The sequence below is a fragment of the Dipodomys ordii genome, unplaced genomic scaffold (genome assembly GCF_000151885.1).
Source record: "Dipodomys ordii isolate 6190 unplaced genomic scaffold, Dord_2.0 Scaffold172, whole genome shotgun sequence".
Lineage (NCBI taxonomy): Eukaryota > Metazoa > Chordata > Mammalia > Rodentia > Heteromyidae > Dipodomys > Dipodomys ordii.
The window spans coordinates 1,422,901-1,439,816 of record NW_012267388.1 but is presented as its reverse complement, the minus strand read 5'-3'; the positions used below and the strand labels follow the sequence as shown (position 1 = coordinate 1,439,816).

General features: G+C 37.0%; 1 protein-coding gene across 1 annotated transcript in view; it reads right to left on the bottom strand.

Annotated features, from left to right (window-relative positions):
- Positions 1 to 16,916, bottom strand: part of LOC105998800 (regulating synaptic membrane exocytosis protein 1-like) — a 293,495-nt gene that overhangs the window by 76,436 nt on the left and 200,143 nt on the right. The window contains exons 4-5 of the mRNA XM_013033609.1: positions 7,642 to 7,855; positions 4,517 to 4,528 (exon numbers count right to left, since the gene is read on the bottom strand). Of these exons, the coding sequence (XP_012889063.1) occupies positions 4,517 to 4,528; positions 7,642 to 7,855 (226 nt within the window). The remainder of the gene's footprint in view (positions 1 to 4,516; positions 4,529 to 7,641; positions 7,856 to 16,916) is intronic.

Below are 16,916 nucleotides of genomic sequence, written 5' to 3'. Positions count from 1 at the left end.
ACTCATTTGAAAATGTGTAACTTCTAGCCCATCAACAGACAAATGGACAATGAAAGTGTGACATACACAATGGAGTTGTAGTCAGCCATTCAGAAGACTAACATGGGATGGGATGGGGAAAGACGGGAGAGAATGATGCAAGGGGTGACACTGATCAAGATGCATTGTGCTCGTAATCTGATCTGTGGAACTGAAATCCTTTTGTACAATGAACTAATAAAAGATAATGAAATGGTGTCTGTTATTGCAAAATGGAGGGAACTGGAGATCATTATAATTGAGTGTAGTAAGTTAGTTGCGCAAAGATGAGTATGACATTTTCCCTTGTCTATAGAAGCTAGGGTGAACAAAATAAAACAACAACACAAAATCCAAAATAATGAAAGCAAAGACAGCTAGAGAGGTGGAAAGTGTGGGGGAAAGAAGAGGGGCTAAGGAGTGGATAAGAAAGAGTACTACATTGCTATTTACTAATAAAACATTCACTCTTTCATGAATTATCTCACTTCAACTTTTTTGTAGCTATTTTATTGTTTCTTGGGTAAGCACAACAAAGCCAGGAAAAATGAGGTGAGGAATAAAATCAACCAAATTGCCCAATACAAGTCCTCTTGATGCATGCTAACATTTTTTCTTGATTGTCGTATTTATACTTCTATATTTTTCTATATAGTGAAGGTGATAAATTATCATCATCTACCTCATTAGGCTACGGACTAAATATGGCTAACTCTGAGAAGATATTTCCTAACAATAATAAATATTTCATGCAATCATCCTAAGTACTTTTTATATAAAAAACTACTGACTTGCTTGCCTTTGATTCTAGCAGGAGAAAAAGCAAAAGTCCTTCCTTTCTATTTCAGAGTCTGAGGGACAAGCTTTTCAGGCTTTCAGAGGTGCTTTCTTATTTCACTGAACTCATACTTTTTAAAAGTATTTTTTAAATAAAAACACACTTCATAGGCATAGAATTTAAAGTCATTTAAAACAGTAAACACCAATGCAAAGCTCTCAGGTGTAGTTTAAAGTTTGTGATTTTACACAATATCTCGTTAATTATTCCCTTTATAGGAAAAGCATCCCTGGTTACTATTTCATACTGTGTGTGTGTGTGTGTGTGTGTATGTGTGTGTGTGCTGGTCCTGGGACTTGAACTGAGGGCCTAGGTGCTGTCTCTGAGCTTTTATGCTTAACTATGGCTCTACCACTTGAGGCACAAAGCCTCCTGAGGAACTAGTATTACATGCTTGAGTCACATGCTTTTTAGAAAGATATGTATGCATAACTTTCATATTTTGGAGGAATAAGAGAGGTAGGGTTTTGTTTTTCAGAATAATGCTGGCATTTATTAGGAAATATTCTTAACAAAAAAAGATACGTTTTTTGAAATATAAGTAACCTGGAAATGTAGTAAGTTCATTTTTACTTATGATGTTCATAAACAAATTATCCTTCTTCAAAAAATATTGATGAGATTTGTGAGAACTCTCAAAGGAATTGGATTTAGAGGATTCAATTCAGCTGACTTACTAGTGAAAAAGTGTTAAGTGTTATCAAGGGAGGTATCTAAATTCAATCTTCTGTCATCAAAGACAGTAAAACAAACACCAAAGTGATTTAAATAGCCTATGGAGAATCTTACTTTATCTCTATATACCTTATTAAGATAAGGATTTTGAAATGAAAATTGTAATTACCAATGACAGTTTGCATTGTACAAAATAATTTTTGATTATAAACTTGTTTCAAAGTGATTCATTATTACTAGATATGATTTAGACTAAAGATGAAGTTTTAAAATAAATTCATTTTCCATAATTTTCCTTTTAAATTAGTGTTGGAATTTTTTCTAGGCATGTTTAGTTCTTTTGGGCACAACCCTAATAAAGGTTAAAGAGAGGAAAGAAAAGCTGTCCAGTTTCCCTGTTACCTTTTGAAAGCCACCTTCCTCTCCTTTGACACTGAGGAAATAAATTGGCTTAGAAAAAACCATGTTGCAGGAGTTCTAAATATTTAATGCTTGGCTGAAATGCTGATAGAGGGAACAGGTGTGGAGGAGAGGAGAGTTGCCTGTCAATGTGGGAAGTCACAACTCAGCATTGGCTTTATTCATTCATTCATTTATTTATTTTTGTGCCAGTCTTGGTGCTTGAACTCAGGGCCTGAGCATGGTCTTTGTTTTTGTAAAAGCTCAAGGCTAGCTTTCTAACAATTAAGCCACAGCTCTACTTCCCTTTTGTTGTTGTGGGTTTTTTTGTTTTGTTTTGTTTTGGTGTCAATTGGAGATAAGAGTCTCAAGGACTTTTCTGCCTGGGCTGCCTTTGAACCACTATCCTCAGATCTCAGCCTCCTGAGTGACTTACAGGTGTAAGCCACGGGCCCCTGGCTTTCATTCTTTTTAATTATGAAGCTGAGGCAGGAGTTCAAGGTGAAACTCTGTCCCCAACACTCACCAAGAAAAATAAAAAACAAGCAATAAGGAAAACCTTTTTGTATTAAAAGAAGATTTCACATTTAGTTTGTTAAAATCTGCAACTTGAAATTTGAATACTGTGTTTTTCTGTAGGCTAAGGAAGAGTGATATGTTTTCCTCTTGGAATCTTGTGACTGTATTACATATTGTGACACTGAGATTGTGATGTTTCCTATATTGAGGTTATTTTTTATTTCAAAATTGTTCTTTGATATGTTAAATGGTGCTCATAAAGGACAAAAAGATAAACTTCTGCAGGCTAAAAAAATATTACAATTAACTTTGTGCCATCCTTTGGTCATTTTGAGTATCTTAGTCACATTAATTTGCCAATTTAACAGAGCAAGTAGAATTCATTACTATTGTGTTCATCAAGATGAAGATGGCTTTTAGGAAAGTTTTATTTAGCCTTATAATATTTCCTTGTCAACCACAATAGCATAAGTACACACACACATACACACACACAGATACACACACCACTCATGTATATTATAATTTACCTCCAATACTAAAACAGCTCAGATAAAGGAGGAATAAGGAACTGATAATCAGGCACTTAAAAAAAAAGTACTCTGTTATTCTCTTTAACATGACCAAGATAAAATCTGGTTTCAGTTTCTTTGGACCAGAAAGACATTTCATTGAATTTCCTGAAGGGCAAAAAAAAAAAAAAAAAAGTGCATAAAGAAAGTTTGACAAGATATTTAAAATAAAGTAGCACATACATATAGTCAATATGCAATATGCAAAACAATTCATTAGGGATTTCATTTGAGTCTTCCCTCTTTATTTTCCATCCAAGAACCACAAAACCTCCTTATTTCTCATTACGTCGTCATAATATAATAGACACAGTAAACACAAACAACTCATCTTCACTGCGCATTCCACTGGGGCAGCAGAGTCTGACTGGCCCCACATGAGGAACTAAAGTCTTACCACCACATCTTAGAAGCACTAGGTTATTATTGGCTCACTCTTTTATTCTTTGAATGAATTTGAAATTAAACACATCAATTGCAGATTCATTCAAAGAGATATTTATGAAGCTTAAGTATTTTTGAAATATATCATTTCATTTAGCTAGTTTTCCTTAAAGATCCCAAATACCACAATGAATACAGGCAAAACATTCATGGAAACAAATTACCTTATGTACAATTCAACCTGATTCCTCTCCATAAAAAAAATGATGAATTTATAATATGAAGCTTAAAATATAGATTAATATTCAATGTAATGCTCAGTTTGCTAATTAGGCATGGCAGTACATCATTTAAACTTTACAATTGCAAACAAAGTCACAGTGGTAATATGATCAGTCTCAAATATTCAAATCGAGGGATTTATACGCTTTGAGGAAGTTACCTTTTACAACAAATGAATACACAAAGGATAGTTTAAATGAAGACTCTACTCTGATCCTGAGTTCCCAAGTACAAAGAGCCTTTGTGATTGGATAAGAGTTAAAGGTAATAATCACTAAGAGTTAAAAGTGACCTTTCACTCCCTTAGGAAGTAATTGAAAAAGAAAAGGGCAAAATGTATCAATCTAACAACGCTCCTACTCATTCTATAGAAAATACCTGCATTTGGAGCTCTTGATTTGAATATGATCCATTCTCTATACTAAGTCAATATATTCCCCACATGCAATAAAGTTTTAAATCACCTGCCTGTGCATCTAATAAGTGGCGAGAAAGGTTTATTGTTCCTGAGAGCAAATGGAGTCATCATCAAAACTCAAAGAACTAAGACAAATAAGCTCATAATTATGTGCATATATTAAAATCTCACTATCCTCATGCACTCAAATTACCTAGACTTCACATACTAATGTAAAATCCTGTCACGTTCTGAGAGGTTCATTTTATTTTCATTTTCATGAAAATTTGAAGTGAGCTCTTCCTGGCATTAATTTCTTTGTGAAATAATAGCAATTAGCATTTGCTGCAACATTGACTATAAAAGTTCAAAATAAAATATAATCTATATAATATAGTAACAAATAATAGAAAGGAAAGCATAAATTCTAACCACTTTGTCCTCCTTTGGGAAAGCATCCAGGGAAGCATGAGAGAGGAAGAAGAAAAAGAAGAGAAAACAAAATGAGCCATACATTCATAAATACATTTCAATAAAACAAGCATATCTATTTTTCTTCAAAGCATTTTGATCAGTAAATGTGTTCGTTGGAATTCCATACAACCTACTATATGGTAGATATAAGATTTGAATATTGTAGTTTACAAAAAATTGGACTAATAAATCTACTTTTCTAATATTCCTCAAAAAAGGATTGATTTATTACCATATGTATCTTATTATTGTGTTGCAAACAAATATTTTAGTAAAACATAAATGGTGTTAATCCAGAATCAATATAATATTAAAGTCACAATTTAGAAATATGTAAAAATGGGCAATGTTTGTAACAGATCATTGAAGGGAAAATATGTTAAGTATTTTGGCCATAAATTATTCCAAAAGCAATATTTACTTGTGATATCATTATGCCTAAGACAGAAATTTCAAGTTGGGACCTTTTTTCTTTGTTTCTGTATATTTTTCCAAAGTTGGGCTGTTTCAGGGATGGGTGAACTTCAATTTCCTCCTCTTCAAAGAGAAGTGCTTCCTAGATCAATTGTCTTTAAACACCATCTGCCTATGAAAACCTGAATTTGACCCTGATGATTCCAACACTTGTCAGTTGCTGACTGTATTGCTAAGGCTGGCCTCTGATCTATAGTGGGAATTGAGAGAACCCAGGAACTCTGGACCCTTGGTAGCAGTGGAACTCAGCTGATTCACACCTTATGCTTCACTGCCAGCACCTTACCAGACTATGTGTGCCTTTACTTTTCAGGTTCCTAAGTGTTTAGATTATCACCTCAAGCTCTCACATCATTCCAAAGGATCTATTTAGAAACACTAAAAAAAGGAGAATTAACACATATATCTGGTGTCATTTCTATGTGCCAGACAGGATCTTAATATCCAAGCTTGTTAGATGTGCTTTAGGATAATCTATGAGCATTAATCATAATAAATAACTTTTCTGAGAAAGGAAAAAGTAAAACTGAAAGAAGCATGGGACTTAAAAGACTAATGACTATTAGAAAGACATGAATTTAAATTATTTTTATTTTATTTTGATAATGACTAAGGAATGTAATGAACTGTTGTTCAGAAAAGCTAATTATCTTCCAAAAGCAACAGAAATAATGACAGTCTTACTTTCAAATAGAAAACAAGTCTATTATACTCAGTGCCTCAATTCCATTGGAGGAGATTTTTTTAGAATATCCCACTTAAAACTTAAAATACCAAAGAGTAACATGTCTACTGGGTAGTTTATTTAAACTGCCATTTTCCAAATAATAAAAAGATGAGGAATATAACTGTACATTAAGTTTTATACCTGATTAGGTGATATAAGGAATCTTAAATAAACACTAGAAATCTTTTCATCTATGATCATCGTAACTGATTTATTATATGCAGATCCAACTAAAAGAAAACTCATCCAGAAGTAGAAATGGTTCTATTATACTAGCTGGAATATGGAATATGACAAACTATAACATCCAATGTCTTCTAAACTAAGTGCTCATTAGAATTGGTCCAGAAGCCAGCGGTTTACATCTGTAAACTTAGCTACTCAGAAGGCTAATATCTGAAGATCACCGTTTGAAGTCAACCTGGACAGGAAAGTTTATAAGACATCTTATCTCCAATAAACTACCAAAAAATTTAAAAAGCTATAGGTAGAGCTGTGACTCAATTGCTGGTACTCAGCAAAAGGAGTTCAGGAGCAGAGACCAGGTCCTGAGATCAAATTTCAGGGCTGGCAACAGAAATAACACACAAACAAAAAACTATTGGCTAGCATTTTAAAGTGTCAAAATTTTGTGCTGGCCCAACAAGAGAATAGAGTTTAAGTCAAATAAAGGCAGTATATATCTATATATCTAATACATAGAACTGCACATCTCAAAAAATAAAAGAAAAGTAAAAGGTGTGTTTTTGTTTTTGTTTTATCAGTCATGAGACTTGAACTCTGGGCCTGGTGATTACAGGTGTGATCCACCGGCACCTGGCATAAAAGGTGTATTTTTTTGTTTCTTAAATAGCTAAAAAAACTCCCGTAAGATGAATGTGGCACTATATTACTTTAATGTGTCAGCGATTTTAATTTTGAAATCACCATGGACTTTAACTGTTGCTTAATATATTATTTTGTGTTAAGTTTGATGACATACATAGTACCTTACATTTCACGTTAATTCATTCTGGAAACTACTGTTGCATGAACTAAAAGTGGTTAACAAGAATTGATCTTAACAACTTCCTTAACCAAGTAAAAGTGTAACGTTACAAGAACTGATTTTTTAAAATAACTTTCTAATTGTTTCCTAATATATAATGATACTAAATTTACATTTCATATTCTTCAGAAACATATTTATAGCTGGGCACTGGTGGTTCACACCAGTAATCCTAGCTACTCATGAGGCTGCTATCTGAGGATCAAGATTCAAAGCCAGCCTGGGCCAAAAGAGTCAGTGAAACATCATTCTAGAGGCGTGGCTCATGCGGTGGTGTATCAATCGTGAAATGAGGGGAAAGGCTCACAGTGTACAGATCTGAGCTCAACCTGGTATTAGGACAACAAGCAAACAAATAACAACATCAAGGTAATCTGACGTTGATGGGACAAGGGTCATTTATTATGCTGCGCCTGTGTGGCAAGTTATCTTTCTGGTGTGTCAGTCCTGGAGCTTGAACTCAGGGGCTGGGCTCTGTCCCTGGGCTCTTTTGCTGAAAACTAGCTCTCTATCACTTTGAGCCACAGGACCACTTCTGGTTTTCTGGTGGTTCATTGGAGACAAGAGACTCACGGGGACTTTTCAGCGCGGGCTGGCTTTGAACCGCGATCCTCAGATCTCAGCCTCCTGAGTAGCTGGGATGCCAGGCGTGAGCCACCGGCGCCCGGCTGGCAAAGAACTTTGTAAGAACTACATTCATGCTCCGTGCATCACCTTCATAATCACAAAGAAGAACCCTAGTCATCCTTATTCCACCTTCCGAGCACACGAGCGCACGGAGGCCGGGTGTGAATGCGTGCATCGCGTGGGGCACCTGCTCCCGTGCACACTCACGCTGTTGGACCGCAGGGACACGCGGCCTCCGCAGCGCGCACAGAACTTGGTCCGGCAGTAAGAGCACAGGTGTCCACACCCGTCCGCGAACTTGGTTTTGTGGCAGATGCCACACGTGGGCGCATCATCCTTGTGCTCGCCCTGGTAGCGCCTGGCTTCTTCTCCTATTTTTCTCACTTGTTCTTTATAGCTTTCAAACTGTTGGTGCAATCTCCTGGGTAGAGAGAGAAAAACCAAGGGGTAGGAAACTAAATAAATCATGGCAGGCAAAAGACATGAGCAACTTCTTTTTTTTATTTTTTGGATTTTTTTTTTTAATTGGTGTTGCAAGGGGTTTCCCTTTCCGGGGTTGGGTTTTTGATTCCAAGGCCCTTTTCATGGCCCCGTTTTCCCCTTTTTTTTGCTTTTCCTTTTCCCTTCTTTCCCTTCGGGGGAAGGCGGTTCCTTTTTTTTCCATTGACCTTTGGTTTTATTACGGCTTGCTTTTGTTCTTTTTCCTTCCTTTTTTTTTCCTTCCCCCCCCCCCCGGAAAACACCACCACCACCTTTCTTGTTTTTCTTTTTGTTAACCGTTGCCTTTCCTTTTTCGGGGTTTTACCCCTTTTGGTTTCTTCCCTTGCCATTGGCACTTTTTTAGAGACAAAAATGCAAGAAGAGGTATTTGAGTGAAAAAGAAAACATAAGAAGCTCTTTTCCTAACTAACCTACAAAAGTAAGAAATGTAATTAATGGGGCTGGCAAGGTGGCTCAGTGGTAGAGTGCTTGCCTTGCATGCATGAGGCCCTGGGTTCTATTCCTCAGCACCCCTTAAGGCGGGAGTTGTTGTTTTGGTTCAGTTGTTGGGTTGTTGGCTTTGGGTTTGAGGGGTTAGGGGCCGGCTTTTGGGGCCGGGTTTCGGGCCCTGAGCCCCACAAACACAAAAACCAAAAAGGGGAAGGAATTAATTTTATTTGGCTTTTTTTCCCTTACTTGTTCCCCCTTAGTTTGGGTTGTTTTTTGCCCGGGACTTTTCCGTGTTAGCAGTGGAATTCCTGTGCCTCATGCTGGCTTTCCCATTTCTTTCAGTCAGATGCTTTGAAAGTATTTTAACTATAAATTCATCACATTAAGTTAGACCTTTGTGTTCACTAAAATGGAACAACGTGTTTAGCCTTACACTGTGTGGTTCCCTCTGGTAGTTTCTATCTGATTAATTTTTTTAAATTTTATTTTATTTGTGAACATACTGTACAGAGGGGTTATAATTGCATGGGCAGGATAATGCGTACATTTCTTACCAAGCATTGCATCCTCCTCCTTTGTTTACCCTTCACATCCCTATCTGATTAATTTTTAAATGTTGATACCAAATAAAATTCAAAAAAGTTAACTCCAGTATCTTGTTTCCATAACCTCTCTTTGGAACATGATGTATACTTCGAAAAATACTGATTCAAACTACATTGCTAGCTAACTGTCTTCTTTTGGATGAGGGACTACCAAAGTTATTGATACAAGTTGTTTCCCAGAACAATATTCTTATTTTATAGGGTTCAACTTTTGCCCTCTCTGCTGTTCTCAATAAAACACTAGAGCACCTAAAGAATTCTTCGGGGGAAGCATGGCTTCCTTTGGCACACGAGAGCTGGGAACTTTGTCCTAAGCTAAGCCTGGCTCTTTGGCCAGGAAATCCCATAAGAAATGTCTGATCAAATTCACCTGTGCATCAGAGCTACTTGGCTGGGTTGGAGTATCTGCTAAACACAGGATACACAGATGCCACCATTAATCCAGTCAGGTAGCTTGATGCAACTACATCTGAGGTTACTGTAGGGAACTGGACTCTCTAGACACAGAATCAAGTAAGCCTGAGATTTCATTGTAATTTTACTTGTAACATCTAACAGCTCTTGAGAAGGATTCTATTCATTACTTTCTGCTTTGCCAATTGAATCTTTTCTTATTTAATTCTCTTAAGTAAAGCAAACACATGTATTACCACAAAACATAATTTAATATCTGAAACTAATCTCAATTTAAAGGCTAGCTAATTTCATTTCATAGAATAATATATGTAAGCAACATTTTGTTTAATGAATTCAAGAACATGTTTAATACATTAAATATTTAACTGGGCACCAGTGGCTGAAGCCTGTAATCCTAGCTACTCAGGAGGCTGACAGCTGAGCATTGAAGCCAGTCCAAGCAGGAAAGACTGTGTGATTCTTGTTTCCAATTAATCTGAAAAGACAAAAGGGGAGCTGTGGCTCAAGTGGTAGAATGATAGTTTTGAGCAAAAAACTAAGGGCCAGCACAAAGGCCTTGAGTTCAAGTCCCAGTACTTAGCACACAAAACAAATGTGATCATATAAAACAGCACTGAAAACCTTATAGATTATATTAAGTGAAATAATTACTGAAGAATTAGAGCAAAGTAATATTTCCTGTAAGGAAACAGAAATAAGCTCTACGAATACAAAGACTGCAGGAATGAGTCCTTAGTGTGAGAATACCACATCAAATCTATTTCACTAAAGATAAATAAGCACAAAGCTGGGGTTAGGGAAGCACATCCCTATATTATTTCTATATTATAGAACATGATTTAGGGTGAGCATTGCTATACTTCAGTGCAAGGTCAAATTGTAAGCATTGTAGGCCATATTGAATATATAGGTAGTCTTTGTTACAACTACTAAAGTCCACTGCCCAGTCAGAAAATAGCCATAAATTCTATGTAAATGAATGTGTGTAGATATAGATAGTAGGATCCAGGCATTGTGAATCACTTCTATAATCTCCACTACTTTAGAGACAAAAATAGTAGCTCTGTCAGAGACCAATACCAGCAAATACTCGATTATCTCTGAAAAGCAAACTGAAATCAAGACTAAGGATGTGGCTCAAGTGGTAATGCACTTGAAAGTCTGAGCTCAATCTCCAGTACTGCCAAAAAGAAATAGAAAGACAGACAGATGACAGACAAACATATAAGATAGTAGACCAGATTTGTTCATGGACAAGTTGGATTAGTTTGTCATCCCCTGGCTTAGTATCTGATTTATGTTAACATACAACAGTTTGAAAACCAAAGCCTCTTTGAATTTTTAAATTCAGATAGAAAAGAAGTCCAATGCAGGAAACATCTATTTCAAGCCAGATGTCAAGATCTCACTCCAGTGTCCTAGGTACTCAGGAAGTTGAGTTCTGAGGATCACTGGTCAAAGCCAGCTCTGGTAGGAGGTCTGTGAGACTCTTATTAATGAGCAAAAAAGACTCTTATTAATGGGCAAAAAAGCCAAAGTGGAGCTGTGGCTCAAGTGTTAGTGCTCTAGCCTTGAACTAAAAAAGTGCAGGGATATCACCCAGGCCGAGTTCAAACTGCAGGATCAGCAAACACACACACACACACACACACACACACACACACACACACACACACACACACAGCACAGCACATTTATCTCAGGAAACCTTTATTTTTGTATGTCTTTGGTTTTTTTCCCATACTAAGTACACACTCCACAACTTATCAACACCCCTATCCATCTCAAAAACCTTTGCACCAAATATATTTTCAATGAAATCTGCATTAATATGAAGCCTTATTCCAACTGCCACTACAATGTCTATATATGACACCTGTCTTTTGAGCAGTAAATTTTAGAAATGCACAATTCAGTAAGTAGTTAAGCTATATAAACTTACTAGTATACAGTTCATATTTGCTGAATAGAATATATAAATCTCATGTATGTACATATATATATTAGTCTTTTGAGAAAAGACAATTTATTTGTAAGATAGTACAGCTTTTACTACTTAGTCTTTTGAGAAAAGACAATTTATTTGTAAGATAGTAGATCTTTTACGGTATCAACTAGTTGTATAACAGGATTTCATATCAACGAGTTCATGGATATATGTAATGCTTCTTGGTCATGATTGCCTCTCTATTATTTTCCCCTTTCCCAAACCTGCTTGTAAAGCAAGCAATTTATATATGTTTATATCGAAGACAAAACATCCTGAAAAAAATCCTATCTCCATCAAACATCAAAAATTCTTGGCAAAATACTTTTAAAATAACTTTTATTCATGTTTAAGCTGGAGAGGAAGTAGGCAAGATTTTTTAATTAAAAAAAGCCAAGTGGAATAATTAGAAACTATGCCATACATGGATAAATCACATTAAAATGTGTGTGTATGTATGTGTGTGTGTGTGTGAGTGCGCGTGCACGCACGCTCCTGAAGCTTGAACTTAGGGCCTGGGCACTGTCCCTCAGCTTTTCTGCTCAAGGCTGGGACAAAGAGCCAGAGCTCCACTTTCAGCTTTATTTGGTAGTCAGTTGGAGGTATTCTTGCCTGGCTGGCTTCGAACTATGATCCTTAGATCTCAGCCTTTTGAGTAGCTAGTATTACAAGCCTGCATCATTGGCTCCTGGGTGTATTAAAAAATTTAAACCATCTAGCTGAGATTAGAAACAGTATAGTCAAATATAGACACAGCAAGTTTGAAATAAAATAACAGAAATTATTCCTGAGATAACTGAGTGAAAATAAACAAGGACATAAAGCCCCTGGTACAACATTTAAGAACAGAAGCATTATTAGTAATAAAGAGCATAACTTAGTATTTAAAAGTTTTACTTTTTTCATATATGTTGTATGTGTGAAGTATTTCATATTAAAAGAGAAAAATCCACTTTTATCTCAAGTATCATTGAATAGAAAGTGAACTATATTTAGAATTGAAAAAGATGAATGCATTTAACAGTGGTACAATGTAAATAGAATCAATCACCTTTGTAATTAATTTTACAAATAGATGCATATATTTAATGATATGCTAATGTGGTGAAGTAATGTATCATTTCCATTTTGTTGATTTTAGTCTGAGGCTTGCTTTTACTTTCTACTTGAGCACACCATTGTAAAACTCACATCCTTTAGCTCTTATCCTGAGCTCACAAAAAGATGACAATAAATATGTTCAACTCACAAGTTAAAGGGTTTTTTAAAATCATGAAACTGTTCGTTGATTGCAACTGATTTTATTAACGAGTTTTTTTTAAATCATGAAACTTGTTAATTGCTAGACAGGGTCAACTTTTGATTGCAGCTGATTCATAATATGTGAATAAAATCTGCCAATGGAAAAGCAAAAGTGACACCAGTACACTCATGTCACAAAACTTCTACATATTCTTTGTGTTCAAGGATCCTTCCATTCATTTCCCAGTGTGTCCCAAACTCTCAGATTGACTTCATGCTACTGTGTCATTTTGGAGACTTTGTAGCCTCAGGGTCAATTTTGTTAAGACTTGAATTTGAGACTGTGGGGTCTTCTGGACACCAGAGGAAGGCAGCAACACTTCCTTCTCCAGGAGAAGATAGTTGGGTTGGGGTAAAGAGGTTTCTCCAGTGAGGCCTGAGGAGGAGCTCTAGGGATCTCACTTTCTCTATGACAGATTTTAGAGACACTCCTAAGGAAGATAGCCACCAGAGGGCAGTATTCTCCCAGGCACTCTCCCTAAATAGCCTGGGGCAAATCTCCATCCCAAACTCCATTTGCAAAAGCATCCCTTTAAACTCTCCCAGAACTTGCACCCTCCGGGAGCTGGTTCTTGGAGAGCTGTATCCATCCGCGCGCTCTTCGCACACCGTTAAATAGTCCTCAACAACAAGACATGATCATACCACTACTTTACATTTCTCAACAGAGAATAAAGCGAGAGGAGACCCATCATGATGCTTCCCTTTCTTCCATTTGTCTAGGTTTCTTTTTTTACTTACAGATAAATTTCTTTATTCTGGACTAAAAGAAGAACCCAGGGCTCTAACAACTTCACCAACTACTTTTCCAGTAGGGTCCTCTTTCAGCGCAGACATCAGAAAAGGAAGGAAAAATGGAGGAAAAGAAGAAAGGCAGGAATGGAGGAAGGAAACCAGGAATAAAAGAATGGCGGGGAAGCAACAATTATTGGCATCATTTCCATAGTCTTCAATGTTCTAGCAAGTTTCTCTGTTAAAAAACAACAAACAACTTTAGGCTGGGTTCCTGGTGGCTTATGTCTGTGATCCTTGCTATTCAGGAGGCTAAGATCTGAGGATTCTGGTTCCAAGTCAGGCTTAATCATCTACAAAAAGCAGGAAGTAGAGCTGTGGCTCAAGTTTTGAGTGATACTTTTGAGCAAAAAGCTGCGGTCTAGCAACAAAGCCCCAGGAACCAGCAAAAAGTGAAAATAAAAATAAAAATGAAATCAATGTTAATGACCTTTTCTGAATTCATATTCCCCCTTGTAATACTCTGATATCTCCCCTTGTGAAAATGTCAACTTTGTAGCAAAATATACCACTGGAACCAAGATATTGGTAGCAAAAGCAAGAGCAGGATCTTTATGTTTTTATGCTTTAATTTATATCTGATCTATGACCGTGTTCTATTATGATTACTACATGAAAATTCATATTTCATTATATAATATTCCAGTCCATTTTGGACTGCAAATGTAAAGTCTTTTTGTAAACTATATTCACACATTTCAATTTTGGAATTAATATATCTTATTGGTTAGCAAGGTTGGCAAGTGCATTGTTATACATCACAAATTATCTACATAGGAAATGGAGTATTTTAAGGCATGTAATGTTATCACCAGAAAAATTATTGATAGTAAACTTAGCTTTTGCTCCCTGAATATGGTTTTGTCATTATGTCACTGATAAATAAAAACTACAACATCTGGATCTGGTCCCTAGTTTCCCTGGCCTCCAAGAATGAGTCCACAGAGACAGAGGGAGAAGCAAAGTGACAAACATTCACTGAAGAAAAAGATAAGCAGAGAGCTCCTGCTAAACAGAAGGGGTCCCAAGGGAGGACAACACGTAGGTGTGTTGTTGAGAGGTCAATATGGAATCTTTAGGAGAGAGCTATGTGACCGTCAAGACCATTGGACATCTGTGGGCCACACTGTTCCCAAACCCAATCAGAGGTTACTTTAGCCCTCAGACTGCCTTTCCAGTGTCCAATCCAGTCTAATCAGTCTATTGATCAGGTGTATGTCTCCCAATGGTGACTTGATGCCCAGAGGCCTACATGCATAGCTGTCCAAGGCTGTGATGATGTGGTATCTAGGGGCCTATGTACAGGACTTCTCAGTCATGGTGAGAGATGCAGAACTTCTATGGGAGGTTTTCCCCCCTATGGGGGACATTTTTCCTGCTGTAATCACTGTGTATCACGGCATGATGCTAATTACTGTGCATTCAACTCATGAAATGTTAGTATACCAGTTGTAAATAGGTCAAATTCAGGGACTAACACTGAATACTTTGAAGGAAATAAAAATTAATGACTTAAAAAAGCTAAATATCATTCTGTAAATGTCTGGAAATCTAAGTATCCTACGAGTGCAAACTAAGTAACCTAAACAGGCAATTATCATCAATGACATTCTTAGTGTAAGGTCCACTCCTGGATAGTGAGCAAAATCTCCGCCCAGTACTTGTATTAACTAGGCAACTGGCATACCTGGAAGAGATCACACCTGCATTCGCTGAGGTCACATCTGGACTGATGTGGCCACACCTTTCCCTGCCCCTACCTTAGATAAGGCCTAGCCCAGGGCCAGATGCTCGCTTTCTCAGGTCTTTTCCAGCCACATGGAGTGCCAACATGGCCTGGTGCCTACCGGAATGATGAACAAACCTATCCCTTACCTGCATACCATGTGCGTGATGTGGTTCTTACTTGGCCAACTGTTCTTTAAAGATCTAACACTTACCACTTAGTAGACATCTAAAACACTTGTTATAAATCAAGGCACATAATAAGACACTGGATAATGGGACATAGTGGAACACAGAGAAATCTTGGTAATTAGTGAGAAATCTCACCTATTTCTTTTGTGTTTTTCATTCTCCTGTGCCCTAAATAGGAACAGAAGCTAATTCTGTTCCTCTTCCTGGCTGTCCTTGACAAAAATCTAAGCTGGATTTTCCCAGAATGGATGCTAATATTTTGAATTTTCAAAGGGTCTAATACAAGACCCTGAGGGAAATGGAACACTTTCCCCAAGAGGCTGAGAGCAGCAAGTGCAGGTTGTTGCACCCAAAAGGAAGCATTGCTTTGGAATGTGTAGACAATGGCAACTGGGCAGGAGGGCAAAGGCAGGGAAAATGACCTCGGTCTGCCTTCTCAACCTTGGTACACTGTAAGTTGGAAGCTATCATGTATTCTCATCACCCCATTTACCCTGAGGGCACTGCCAATGGCCCAAGAAGTTGTGCCAGGGAGACTGAAGATGAGAGAGATCTGAGAATTTTCAGCTGGTTAGGAACTTTAAAAACACAATTAGAAGTCCAAAAGGCAGCTGTGACAAAGTCTAAAATTTAATATTGTACAGATCTGATGCTTCGCACCAACTTTGCTTTAATTTTTTTGGCATCATACTCTATTGTTGAACTCATCTTGACTCTAAAAAATAGTTTTTATTTAAAAGAATGTACAATCTATTTAGGAAGTAGTTTTATATATAAATAAATATGTTAGGGCAGTAAATTATATGTTTGGGCAGTTAAAAAGGTATTTCTTGCCCTCACGACAAGATTGTATCCTTTTAAGGGAAACTACCAATTTGATTTTACCCCATTATAGAAAAGAGGTAAATTTTACTATCTAATACAATTGAGTAAATTCTTTTATCATGGAAATAATGTCTCCTTGTATGAGAGTTGCACCTATACTAACAAACATCAGAACCTTCTGGAAGAAAGATTACATAATTCAATTTTGTTCCATGAGACTCTTATTGGAAGGGGGAGGATGTGGGGCTTTGGCTTGATCTTAAGAAATGAGCATCTATATTGGGGACGCTGCAGAATCACACTGCTGTTGCTGGGACTGCTTGCCTTAAGTAACTTTTCCTGACCTGGAAGTCAAGATGGGGGCTTGGAGAAGCCTATGCAGCACCTTCCAGAAAACACCATGAGAGTACAAAGACAACTGCTTGACATGATTCTATGTTTCAGTTATTTGACTGTATCATTAAGGAATTATGATGGATATCAGAAAATGAAAATGAAAGTATCTATGGGGCTAATCTACACCTTCTATAACCTTTTGCAAGCGACTCTACTTTTTCTTTCATGTGTGTCAGGACTAGGGATTGAACTCAGGGCCTTTTACCATCTCTTGTAGTTAGTACTCTGCCACTTGAGCCACAGCTCCACCTCCAGCTTTTTTGCTAGTTAAATGAGAATGAGTCTTACAGGTTTGTCTGCTTTGTCTGGCT